This window comes from Oncorhynchus clarkii, chromosome 3 (genome assembly GCF_045791955.1).
Source record: "Oncorhynchus clarkii lewisi isolate Uvic-CL-2024 chromosome 3, UVic_Ocla_1.0, whole genome shotgun sequence".
NCBI lineage: Eukaryota > Metazoa > Chordata > Actinopteri > Salmoniformes > Salmonidae > Oncorhynchus > Oncorhynchus clarkii.
Genome location: NC_092149.1, coordinates 52,976,058 through 52,989,885, shown reverse-complemented (window position 1 = coordinate 52,989,885; position 13,828 = coordinate 52,976,058). Strand labels below are relative to the sequence as shown.

The 13,828-nt window shown below is 47.2% G+C and overlaps 1 protein-coding gene across 2 annotated transcripts in view; it reads right to left on the bottom strand.

Annotated features, from left to right (window-relative positions):
* Nucleotides 1-13,828, bottom strand: part of LOC139397574 (sodium-driven chloride bicarbonate exchanger-like) — a 51,854-nt gene that overhangs the window by 15,031 nt on the left and 22,995 nt on the right. For both annotated transcript variants that reach the window (XM_071144192.1, XM_071144193.1), the window contains 9 exons: nucleotides 13,469-13,629; nucleotides 12,992-13,180; nucleotides 10,554-10,645; nucleotides 8,135-8,292; nucleotides 7,733-7,820; nucleotides 7,491-7,637; nucleotides 7,279-7,376; nucleotides 1,154-1,328; nucleotides 816-949 (listed from right to left, as the gene is read on the bottom strand). In XM_071144192.1, the coding sequence (XP_071000293.1) occupies nucleotides 816-949; nucleotides 1,154-1,328; nucleotides 7,279-7,376; nucleotides 7,491-7,637; nucleotides 7,733-7,820; nucleotides 8,135-8,292; nucleotides 10,554-10,645; nucleotides 12,992-13,180; nucleotides 13,469-13,629 (1,242 nt within the window). The remainder of the gene's footprint in view (nucleotides 1-815; nucleotides 950-1,153; nucleotides 1,329-7,278; nucleotides 7,377-7,490; nucleotides 7,638-7,732; nucleotides 7,821-8,134; nucleotides 8,293-10,553; nucleotides 10,646-12,991; nucleotides 13,181-13,468; nucleotides 13,630-13,828) is intronic.

The window sequence follows — 13,828 nt, the reverse complement described above, 5'->3', positions numbered from 1 at the left end:
GGCCCCCATGGGATGACAATGCCCCCATCCACAGGGCATGAGTGGTCACTGAATGGTTTTATGAGCACCAGATCTCAACCAATTGAAAACGTGTGGAGATTCTGGAGCGTGATTCTGGAGTGGTGCCTGAGACAGCGTTTTCCACCACCGTCAACAAAACACCAAATTATGGAATTTCTCGTGGTGGAATGATGTCGCATCCCTCCAGTAGAGTTCCAGACACTCTTAGAGTCTATGCCCAGGTGCATTGAAGCTGTTCTGGCTTGTGGTGGCCCAATGCCCTACTAAGACACTTTATGTTGGTGTTTCCTTTAGGTTGGCAGTTACCTGTATATCTATCTATCTGCAGAATATAGTGCATCTGAGGTCGTCATTATGTTATTTCAATACTTTAAAGAAGTATAGATCATTAAATGATCCATGTATTTTGGCAGTACACTCTTCGGAAAAAAAGGTTCCAAAAGCGTTCTTCGGCTGTCCCCATAGGAGAACCCTTTTTGGTTTTAGGTAGATGGAAAGGAACACGAAAGGGTTTTACCTGGAAACAATAAGGTTTCTTCATAGGGTTCTCTTATGGGGACAGGCGAAGAACCATTTAAGGTTATAGATAGCACCTTTTTTGTCTAAGAGTGTATATTGCACACGGTCATCCTATATTGCTAATGTAATAAGGACAGAGGATCATACTACAATCTAATCACAGATTATCTGAGATGTGGGCACAGATACAGAAATGGCTTGAGAACAGTGGGCTATAGACGATTCATCACATGGGTGTTTTAGAATTACAACGACAGTGTTTTACTCAAACTTACTTGCAGAATTTGTACAATATCTTCTCAAACACCAGTACAGGCCCTGTGCTGCCCAAAATGGTGAGTGGCTGGCCAGCAAACAGGGAATAGGCTATTCCCGTCATTGAGGCGCCAAAAAGTGATTCGATTGCACTCTGCGGGAAACAAATGCAGAGAAATTCTATTAGTAAGAAAAGCTGAATTTCAATCAATCTCAATCGTCATTCTAGCACTGTGTATTCAAAAGATATGCATACAAATGGCTCCCTATTCCCTATACAGTGCACTACTTTTGAACATGGCCCAAAAGTAGTGCACTAGGTAGGGAATGGGGAGCCAAGACAACCATGGTGTCTTACTATGCGTCCTTCTGTTGCCTCTCCTAGTAGGCCCCCGAACGTGATGACAGGCGACATGCATGCACAGTACAGGAAGAGGAAGGAGGCCAAGCACTGCAGGCTGACAGCGTCTGTGTAGTCAGACAGGTAGTGCGGCGCCTTGCGTTTGATGTCCAACAGGAGACCACCACAGAATCTGGAAATATTATAACGCCATGGAGAAAATAGTGGATTGCATTGATACGGTTATGTATTGCATTTTTTCTCTCTCTCGAATGATTGAATGAGACTACAACCACATGGGTAACCTGCTGTCTCTACAACCACGTGGGTAACCTGCTGTCTCTACAACCACGTGGGTAACCTGCTGTCTCTACAACAACGTGGGTAACCTGCTGTCTCTACAACCACGTGGGTAACCTGCTGTCTCTACAACCACATGGGTAACCTGCTGTTTCAACAACCACATGGGTAACCTGCTGTTTCAACAACCACATGGGTAACCTGCTGTCTCTACAACCACGTGGGTAACCTGCTGTCTCTACAACCACGTGGGTAACCTGCTGTCTCTACAACCACATGGGTAACCTGCTGTTTCAACAACCACATGGGTAACCTGCTGTTTCAACAACCACATGGGTAACCTGCTGTTTCAACAACCACATGGGTAACCTGCTGTCTCTACAACCACGTGGGTAACCTGCTGTCTCTACAACCACGTGGGTAACCTGCTGTATCTACAACCACATGGGTAACCTGCTGTTTCAACAACCACATGGGTAACCTGCTGTTTCAACAACCACATGGGTAACCTGCTGTCTCTACAACCACGTGGGTAACCTAATGTTTCAACAACCACATGGGTAACCTGCTGTCTCTACAACCACGTGGGTAACCTGCTGTTTCAACAACCACATGGGTAACCTGCTGTTTCAACAACCACATGGGTAACCTGCTGTCTCTACAACCACGTGGGTAACCTGCTGTCTCTACAACCACGTGGGTAACCTGCTGTCTCTACAACCACGTGGGTAACCTGCTGTCTTTACAACCACGTGGGTAACCTGCTGTCTCTACAACCACATGGGTAACCTGCTGTCTCTACAACAACGCGGGTAACCTGCTGTCTCTACAACCACGTGGGTAACCTGCTGTCTCTACAACCATGTGGGTAACCTGCTGTTTCAACAACCACATGGGTAACCTGCTGTCTCTACAACCACGTGGGTAACCTGCTGTCTAAACAACCACTGGGGTAACCTGCTGTCTCTACAACCACATGGGTAACCTGCTGTCTCTACAACCACGTGGGTAACCTGCTGTCTCTACAACCACATGGGTAACCTGCTGTCTTTACAACCACATGGGTAACCTGCTGTCTCTACAACCACATGGGTAACCTGCTGTTTCAACAACCACATGGGTAACCTGCTGTCTCTACAACCACGTGGGTAACCTGCTGCCTCTACAACCACGTGGGTAACCTGCTGTCTCTACAACCACATGGGTAACCTGCTGTCTCTACAACCACATGGGTAACCTGCTGTCTCTACAACCACATGGGTAACCTGCTGTTTCAACCACCACATGGGTAACCTGCTGTCTCTACAACCACATGGGTAACCTGCTGTTTCAACAACCACATGGGTAACCTGCTGTCTCTACAACCACGTGGGTAACCTGCTGTTTCAACAACCACATGGGTAACCTGCTGTCTCTACAACCACGTGGGTAACCTGCTGTTTCAACAACCACATGGGTAACCTGCTGTCTTTACAACCACATGGGTAACCTGCTGTCTCTACAACCACGTGGGTAACCTGCTGTCTCTACAACCACGTGGGTAACCTGCTGTCTTTACAACCATGTGGGTAACCTGCTGTCTCTACAACCACATGGGTAACCTGCTGTCTCTACAACCACGCGGGTAACCTGCTGTCTCTACAACCACGTGGGTAACCTGCTGTCTCTACAACCATGTGGGTAACCTGCTGTTTCAACAACCACATGGGTAACCTGCTGTCTCTACAACCACGTGGGTAACCTGCTGTCTAAACAACCACGTGGGTAACCTGCTGTCTCTACAACCACATGGGTAACCTGCTGTCTCTACAACCACGTGGGTAACCTGCTGTCTCTACAACCACATGGGTAACCTGCTGTCTTTACAACCACATGGGTAACCTGCTGTCTCTACAACCACATGGGTAACCTGCTGTTTCAACAACCACATGGGTAACCTGCTGTCTCTACAACCACGTGGGTAACCTGCTGCCTCTACAACCACGTGGGTAACCTGCTGTCTCTACAACCACATGGGTAACCTGCTGTCTCTACAACCACATGGGTAACCTGCTGTCTCTACAACCACATGGGTAACCTGCTGTTTCAACCACCACATGGGTAACCTGCTGTCTCTACAACCACGTGGGTAACCTGCTGTCTCTACAACCACGTGGGTAACCTGCTGTCTCTACAACCACATGGGTAACCTGCTGTTTCAACAACCACATGGGTAACCTGCTGTCTTTACAACCACATGGGTAACCTGCTGTCTCTACAACCACGTGGGTAACCTGCTGTCTCTAAAACCACATGGGTAACCTGCTGACTCTACAACCACGTGGGTAACCTGCTGTCTTTACAACCATGTGGGTAACCTGCTGTCTCTACAACCACGTGGGTAACCTGCTGTTTCAACAACCACATGGGTAACCTGCTGTTTCAACAACCACATGGGTAACCTGCTGTCTCTACAACCACGTGGGTAACCTGCTGTCTCTACAACCACGTGGGTAACCTGCTGTCTCTACAACCACGCGGGTAACCTGCTGTCTCTACAACCACGTGGGTAACCTGCTGTCTCTACAACCATGTGGGTAACCTGCTGTTTCAACAACCACATGGGTAACCTGCTGTCTCTACAACCACGTGGGTAACCTGCTGTCTAAACAACCACGTGGGTAACCTGCTGTCTCTACAACCACGTGGGTAACCTGCTGTCTCTACAACCACATGGGTAACCTGCTGTCTTTACAACCACATTGGTAACCTGCTGTCTCTACAACCACATGGGTAACCTGCTGTTTCAACAACCACATGGGTAACCTGCTGTCTCTACAACCACGTGGGTAACCTGCTGCCTCTACAACCACATGGGTAACCTGCTGTCTCTACAACCACATGGGTAACCTGCTGTCTCTACAACCACATGGGTAACCTGCTGTCTCTACAACCACATGGGTAACCTGCTGTTTCAACCACCACATGGGTAACCTGCTGTCTCTACAACCACATGGGTAACCTGCTGTTTCAACAACCACATGGGTAACCTGCTGTCTCTACAACCACGTGGGTAACCTGCTGTTTCAACAACCACATGGGTAACCTGCTGTCTCTACAACCACGTGGGTAACCTGCTGTTTCAACAACCACATGGGTAACCTGCTGTCTTTACAACCACATGGGTAACCTGCTGTCTCTACAACCACGTGGGTAACCTGCTGTCTCTACAACCACGTGGGTAACCTGCTGTCTTTACAACCATGTGGGTAACCTGCTGTCTCTACAACCACATGGGTAACCTGCTGTCTCTACAACCATGCGGGTAACCTGCTGTCTCTACAACCACGTGGGTAACCTGCTGTCTCTACAACCATGTGGGTAACCTGCTGTTTCAACAACCACATGGGTAACCTGCTGTCTCTACAACCACGTGGGTAACCTGCTGTCTAAACAACCACGTGGGTAACCTGCTGTCTCTACAACCACATGGGTAACCTGCTGTCTCTACAACCACGTGGGTAACCTGCTGTCTCTACAACCACATGGGTAACCTGCTGTCTTTACAACCACATGGGTAACCTGCTGTCTCTACAACCACATGGGTAACCTGCTGTTTCAACAACCACATGGGTAACCTGCTGTCTCTACAACCACGTGGGTAACCTGCTGCCTCTACAACCACGTGGGTAACCTGCTGTCTCTACAACCACATGGGTAACCTGCTGTCTCTACAACCACATGGGTAACCTGCTGTCTCTACAACCACATGGGTAACCTGCTGTTTCAACCACCACATGGGTAACCTGCTGTCTCTACAACCACGTGGGTAACCTGCTGTCTCTACAACCACGTGGGTAACCTGCTGTCTCTACAACCACATGGGTAACCTGCTGTCTCTACAACCACATGGGTAACCTGCTGTCTCTACAACCACGTGGGTAACCTGCTGTCTCTACAACCACGTGGGTAACCTGCTGTCTCTACAACCACATGGGTAACCTGCTGTCTCTACAACCACGTGGGTAACCTGCTGTCTCTAAAACCACATGGGTAACCTGCTGACTCTACAACCACGTGGGTAACCTGCTGTCTTTACAACCACGTGGGTAACCTGCTGTCTCTACAACCACGTGGGTAACCTGCTGTCTCTACAACCACAAGGGTAACCTGCTGTTTCAACAACCACATGGGTAACCTGCTGTTTCAACAACCACATGGGTAACCTGCTGTTTCAACAACCACATGGGTAACCTGCTGTTTCAACAACCACATGGGTAACCTGCTGTTTCAACAACCACATGGGTAACCTGCTGTTTCAACAACCACATGGGTAACCTGCTGTTTCAACAACCACATGGGTAACCTGCTGTCTCTACAACCACGTGGGTAACCTGCTTTCTCTACAACCACGTGGGTAACCTGCTGTCTCTACAACCACATGGGTAACCTGCTGTCTCTACAACCACGTGGGTAACCTGCTGTCTCTAAAACCACATGGGTAACCTGCTGACTCTACAACCACGTGGGTAACCTGCTGTCTTTACAACCACGTGGGTAACCTGCTGTTTCAACAACCACATGGGTAACCTGCTGTTTCAACAACCACATGGGTAACCTGCTGTTTCAACAACCACATGGGTAACCTGCTGTTTCAACAACCACATGGGTAACCTGCTGTTTCAACAACCACATGGGTAATCTGCTGTCTCTACAACCACGTGGGTAACCTGCTGTCTCTACAACCACGTGGGTAACCTGCTGTCTCTACAACCACATGGGTAACCTGCTGTCTCTACAACCACATGGGTAACCTGCTGTTTCAACAACCACATGGGTAACCTGCTGTCTCTACAACCACGTGGGTAACCTGCTGTCTCTACAACCACGTGGGTAACCTGCTGTCTCTACAACCACATGGGTAACCTGCTGTCTTTACAACCACATGGGTAACCTGCTGTCTCTACAACCACATGGGTAACCTGCTGTTTCAACAACCACATGGGTAACCTGCTGTCTCTACAACCACGTGGGTAACCTGCTGTCTCTACACCCACATGGGTAACCTGCTGTCTCTACAACCACGTGGGTAACCTGCTGTCTCTACAACCACGTGGGTAACCTGCTGTCTCTACAACCACGTGGGTAACCTGCTGTCTCTACAACCACATGGGTAACCTGCTGTCTCTACAACCACGTGGGTAACCTGCTGTCTCTACAACCACGTGAGTAACCTGCTGTCTCTACAACCACGTGGGTAACCTGCTGTCTCTACAACCACGTGGATAACCTGCTTTCTCTACAACCACGTGGGTAACCTGCTGTCTCATGGTGAGGTGTGCATTCAGCTTGCAGCTGGAGACGTTTTCTTTCTTTCCTCCCCCTCCACACCAGGCCTTAATGTGTTACTCTCCTCACACCACTTAAAGTGCATAAAATAGACACAGTCGTGAGGATGACTTAGCATGAGCTAATGTCCCTGTTGCAGAATATAGCCAAAGGCAATTGGGAGCTCACTGCAGTAGGTTGCTATGGAAACCTTTGTATGAACTGCACACAGTCACCTGGGAGGGAGTTCAGTGGCAATGGCAAACCTGGCCTCTGTCCAATGTTCCGTAGATAGATGTTTCAAAAAGCAGGAGAGAAACCTGTTATTTTTTTGATCCGTTTTTTTTTCTTAATACACAACCACAACCACATAATACACAACCACATAATACCCAACCACATAATACACAACCACATAATACACAACCACAACAACATACACATCCAGGCTCCCATAGCACACACTCTCTAAGTCCCTTGTAACACCCCCCCCCCCCCCCCACCCCCCTCCCCCCTGCACCAACCCACCCACCTACCGTCCTGTCCGCTGCAGCTCCGGACCCCCATGTCCCTCGTCCTCCTCCTCTTCATCGCCTGGGTCTGTGCCGCACTGCGCTGCACTCCTCCTCTTCTCCTGTTTGTCAAACACCACATCTGTTATTTCTTTCCTTTTTCAAATGAAAGACATCGCTGTGATTTGTATGTCCACTGATGAAAGACTTGTTTTTAAAGAAGAGGCTAAACTCACTTGAGACGGTACGTTTTTTGGTGGCTCTATTCTTATAGAGGGATCCCACTCCCCCGGTGGCAGGACAGTCACTTGGTCAAGGAACTCATCGATTCCAGCAATCAGATCAGTGCGGTCCTTCGCTTTGTAGGCGACATCATGGAAAACCTTGGAATGAAGAAGAATGGAAATTCAGCCATTAATTGACTGGTTCGTTCAGTCATGCCCAACAACTATGTTCACTATTGGAGAGGCCGTCTTACCTCGTCTGTCATGAGAGTTGCAATGGATCGGCCAATCTCATGGTACTGTGGCCCTTTCCCAAGAGGCCCCAGCAGAATGAACAAGAACCTGACGGAGGAAGATAAAACGAGGGCCACAATAAGAGTCATTCAGAGCGGTGAAGAGACAGTTGGGGTCAGCCCAAAAAGGATTAAGAAGGCCATAACGTTAGTCATAGACAGGAGACCATAATGACAGACTAATTGGAAGTAGGGTTGCGAAACTCCAGTAACTTTCCCAAAAATCCCCAGGTTTCCCAGAAATCTAGGTTGGAGGATTTTTTAAAAACGTATTCCTGATTCCAGGGAATCTTCTAACCCTGATTTCTGGAAAACCTGGGGTTTTTGAGAAAGTTACTGCAATTTTGCCACAGTCTTTCTAACCTGGTGACGATGGGGACCTCAGCCAGCCCGTTGAGCATGACCGCAGGTGAGAGACGTACAAACGCCACCACAGGTTTGTCTAGGAACTCCGCCTCACCCACCAACACGTTGGACGCTTCCGCTCCCGGGGGAATCTTCTTCATGAAATGGAGGTCTATCTGCACGGACGCAGGACAGAATACGCAGGCATTAGTTGAGCGTTTTTAGACTGAAGTCTAAATGGTGCATTTTACTGTATGAATATCGCAACTCCTCAATCCAAAAACAAGAGCATAGTAGGAAAAGGAATTCAGAAATATGAAATGCATTCGCAAAACAAATATAACTGAATTCCTACTGTTGATCCCTGCTGTGACTAGGGTTGTAAAATTCGGATTTCCATTTGTTTGCTTATTCCCTCCTGATTCGGGGAATTGTCCAACCAGGATTACCGGTACTGGAAAACCTGAGAATTTTGGGATAGTAACCAGAATTTTGGAACCTTATGTGTTTTTGTAATTAATATCCTGTTAATGGCTTAAGATAGATAATAGATTGGCCAACTGGACCCTATTTCATATATTTAATAACATTACCATCATAACATACATTTAACCATGTGTTATGATGAAATATTACAGCAGATTGCCATCATCAGCCTAAAGTGGTATTATCAGTTACATAACATTTCCAGAGGTTATCATCTCCTTGATACCCTGTCTGCCCCGCAGTGGCACGTCCATCCAGATCTGAGCCTGCCTGACTGCCTGCTGACTGATCCTCCTATCACTATTCTGCTGCGATCCTGTCTGTCTGTCTGCTGACTGATCCTCCTATCACTATTCTGCTGCGATCCTGTCTGTCTGCCTGCTGACTGATCCTCCTATCACTATTCTGCTGCGATCCTGTCTGTCTGCCTGCTGACTGATCCTCCAATCACTATTCTGCTGCGATCCAGGTCTGTCTGCCTGCTGACTGATCCTCCTATCACTATTCTTCTGCGATCTGGTCTGTCTGCCTGCTGACTGATCCTCCTATCACTATTCTGCTGCAATCCTGTCTGTCTGCCTGCTGACTGATCCTCCTATCACTATTCTGCTGCGATCCTGTCTGTCTGCCTGCTGACTGATCCTCCCATCACTATTCTGCTGCGATCCTGTCTGTCTGCCTGCTGACTGATCCTCCTATCACTATTCTGCTGCGATCCTGTCTGTCTGCCTGCTGACTGATCCTCCTATCACTATTCTGCTGCTATCCTGTCTGTCTGCCTGCTGACTGATCCTCCTATCACTATTCTGCTGCGATCCTGTCTGTCTGCCTGCTGACTGATCCTCCTATCACTATTCTGCTGCGATCTTGTCTGTCTGCCTGCTTTGGAGCTGCACTGCGTCAAATGGAAGTGCTGTAACACGAAGTGGAAGCAGTAGGGGCATCAGAGTCCCAGTTATAAACACCACGCTCACTGCTAACGTAATAGGAATATCATGTGTTGATGGTTTTCAGCAAAACTCATCCCATGCCATGTGTAACAGATTGATGCACTTAGCAAATGTAATTTTAATAGTAACATGGGCCAATAAATACATAGTATTGGCTTCTGAAGAGTATGGATAATGACATGCAGCAGATACTGAGGTTAAATACATTATTCATGTCATTTGTATTGATAGATACAGTGAAGTGATTGGGATGGGGACATAGACTGGAAAGCAGCAAGGTCAGGGGTTGAACCCATGCCTCCAGGGGCAATGTGTGGTCTGAGGGCACCAGCACTACCACTAGACCAGCCCTTGGCACGACACTGAGGTTAATGGTGGTGTTATCATTATAGTGTACAGTTCAAATATAGGCCTAAGTATGTTGAATAGGCATTTCAAACATCTAGAATATCCGGGACAAACATTACTCTCCATTAAGCTTTGTCTAAAAATATCCGGTTGTATTCTAATTATGGTTTGATTTTGAGCACACTGTCTTTTCTAAAAAATGCTTTTGGGGCGAGTTCAACCACATTAGACAGCTCAAATAAAGTATCAGAACAAGAACAAAAGGCTCTGAACAAAAGGTTATCATTGTAGGATTCAGGGGTGAGAGAGACTTTTGCTGTCCTACTATAATCTACAGTGCTAATGGCAGTGTGAGTGAGATGACTGGCCTGCTATGTTTATAGCACGGCTATAATAATAGTTTATGGTTGAAACCATTTTTTTCAAGCAATACATGCAAGCAATCAATGAAAATGGAACAGGTTACTGTGTTCATACACACTTGAACTGCCAGAACTGGTATGTTGAGTATGTCGTACTGGAGTATAGTAATACGTCAAAGCCCGTATTCATAAATCATCTCCGACTTGGGAGTGCTGATCTAGGATTGGTTTAGCCTTTAAATCATAATGAACAAGAGGGGGGGACCTGATCGTGAGAATGTCTTACTGTACCTTACTGAAGTCCACAGCGCTGTTCTCTCTGCTCACTTCAGCTTTGCCATCATTGGGGACGGGCAGAGAGGTCTGGGGAGAAATCACCTGACCTGGATGGACAGAGATGTCCAATAAGTCAACTGCTAAAACCTCTATATCAGACCAACACCAAGGTTTCATGGCAGTGCGGGCGCCAATGGTAATAAATCACAGGGAGAGAGAGAGAGCTCTTGGCCTACCGAAATGACCAAAAATGCTTTGGTAATCTATAGATTTGCACTCGAAGGTTGAAGTAATCTGGGATTTATCAGACATTGGCAAAGTACCCTTATTTAGTGCAGATCCCAAGAGGGGACAGAAGATAAAAGCCTAAGTGGCTGCATGGGGAGGGATGGAAGTCATGGATGACCTTGGTGAGGATGGGTGGATGAAGCTTGCCCATTAGGATTTCAGCATTATCATTGTGTCAAGGAGACTGACCGATGCAAACACGAAATTAGCCCACAGCTGCCAGAGTCGAGCAAGAAGGATTTAAATCCAAAGGATTCATTTTCATTTGTGAAAGGGCCCAGATAAATACTCATTTCAGTGTTTGATCCGTTCACGAGCCAGTGGAAACTACCAGTGACTAACGGTTGCATTAGGAATCGAGAGAATCAGAAGTAAAAGCATGCCTTGCAAAGATTCATTTCGACTCATATTTCCACATGAAGTCAATGAGAGGGCTAAGTCTTAAAGCAATTTACAGAGTCGGCTGCTGCTGCCCATGAAGAAACACCAAAGCGACAAACCCTTTAGATTGAAATGTTAGTACTTGCAATGAGCATGAGGGTGGCGTCACTAACATGGCACTGGTTTTGTTTATTGGTCACGCACGCACTGTTGCCGCTCTTTCATTGAGCTTTTGCATAACTCTACTAGAATGAATGTGCCTGTGACAAACCACTCTGAATTAAAATTACCGCAAAGAATGATTAGCTTAAAGGGTTTTGGGTGTTCTTCATGTTTCAAAAATTGGCATGTGGAACACTGGCAAAACTTGCTTCCGAAACATAATTCCTGTAAAAGGTGATGGACATTCTCAATGAGGTATCATTCGCAAGTGGACGTACAGGTTCCTTGTTATTTCACATTGACATTTCAGTCATTTAGCAGACGCTCTTTTCCAGAGCGACTTACGGTAATGAGCGCACACATTTTTGCGCTTTTTTTCTCCGTACGGGTCCCCCGTGGGAAACGAACCCACAACCCTATTACCAGTGAACACCGCTGCTCAGGGCCTTTTCTCTTCTGAATATTGTCCTGTTAACATCTTCTACACTTGTTAGGCCTACACCCTGTCGCCATACTTTAACATAATCTGAAATGAATATATAGTCATTGTTAATGTCAATGATAAGTTTAGCAACTCTTTCAAGCAGCTCCTTCAACTTTATCTCCGTTGATAGCTACATCTAGACTCTTCCACCGATTTCTCATTGTGCTCGATAAAATACAATGTACAATATGATATGAGTTATTGTAGATATACTACACACTTTCTCGCCTGATGGACTACTACTGACCTCATTAAAGTATCTGAAGTACAGAAAACACAACCTCTAACTATTACTGCCGGAAACAACTTTGAGATTACCACCTTTACAAGTTATGTTTTAGGAAGTGCTAGCAGGAGAGAAAGGTTCTGTCAAGGTTTAAGAGTTGCCTGGGTCCGGGTCATCCTCTTTGTCCACGGGCTGGATATCAGTCTGGGTTCTGGGACCCTGTTTCTGTGGTCTGGGGCCTGGTTTTTGAGTGGCTGGAGGGGGGCGGGTGGTGGATGAGGTCGGGAGTGGAGAGGAGATGGAGGAGGAGACACACTGGGGACAACAGAGCGGCCATGGGGTGCAGGGTGTGACCTGCCTGTCACTCCTAGACCCCGCTGCCATAAACAAGCCCCAGAAGGAGGACTTAAAGGTGGAACAGAGGGATGGACCGCCTGCCAGACACACACACACACACACATCCACCCACGTATACACACAAACAAACGCACACGCACGCACACAAGGAAACAAGAGAAGAGAGTCACACTGAGACACTGAAAAGAAGGTCATACATGGACAATGTAATGTAGAATGAGAAAAGCATCCACATGGGATGACTGAGAGGACTACTTACAACAAGATTACTTCCAGTTTCAATGTTTCTATGACCAGCAGTACAAAGTGAGGAGAACTGAAGAATGTGCAGTCATCTTGAACCATTAATGTAGCAGCAGTAGGGTTGCTGAATTCTGGGTAACTTTCCCAGAATCCCCAGGTTTTCCAGAAATCCTGGTTGGACGATTCACGGATTCCCTGCTTATTCCCTCCTGATGCCAGGAATCTTCCAAACAAGATTTCTAGAAAACCTGGGAATTTTGGGAAGGTTAGAGGAATTCTTCAACCCTAAGCAGAGGGATGCCTGTTACTGACCGTTCTTGTCCATGGAGTGGGGCTCGGACTGCTTCTTGCCAATGTCAGCGAAGGAGCGGACAATGGGGATGCGATTGGCCAACTTCTTCTGGTTCTGGTGATGGTGCGTTTTGAGGAGGGTCTCTCTCACCTTCCTCCTCACCTCGTCCCCCAGTGGACCTGTGGTCTCCTGCTGGTCCAACACCATGTCTGACAAACAGGACCACACAGTCAACAGCTCAACAGCAACTAGGAAACCTTCCATTACATTCCGATTGCAATGTTCACAATTGTACAATGAAGATCATAGAACAGGGTCGTATTCACTAGGAACAGAACAGAAGCAAACGAGCCAAAACGGTGAGGGACCTAGCTGCAACTGTCCAATAAGAAATGCTGATTTTTGTTTCACGCAAATCCTTTTGCTACGGTATGCACTAAGGAATACGTCAAAGGTGTACGGGGTAATTCCAGATGCCACTCTGTACTCTACCGTACCTGCTACCTCCTCCACGGAGTTGGCCCTCATGTCGAGCAGCACGACGCCATTGAGGATGCAACTGCGCAGCTCGAACAGGCTGTGCAGGGACAGCGTGGCCACGTAGGGCTTACTCCAGCGCTCCCCTCCATCCTCCACATCCTCCTCAAACTTCAGCCACCTGCATAAGGCACAAGTGCCCACACTCTTAGAAAAGAACGTGTGGTCTAGAACTGTAGAAAAGGGCTCTTGTTTTTTCTCACACTTTTTGGCTAACTGTTCCTCTAATGGCACTTTTTTGTTAACCGTCTCTAAAATTGCAGGAGCAATAGAGATGTGTAGTGATCGCTACATTTCAGTCCTCAAATGGCGCCTCCCGT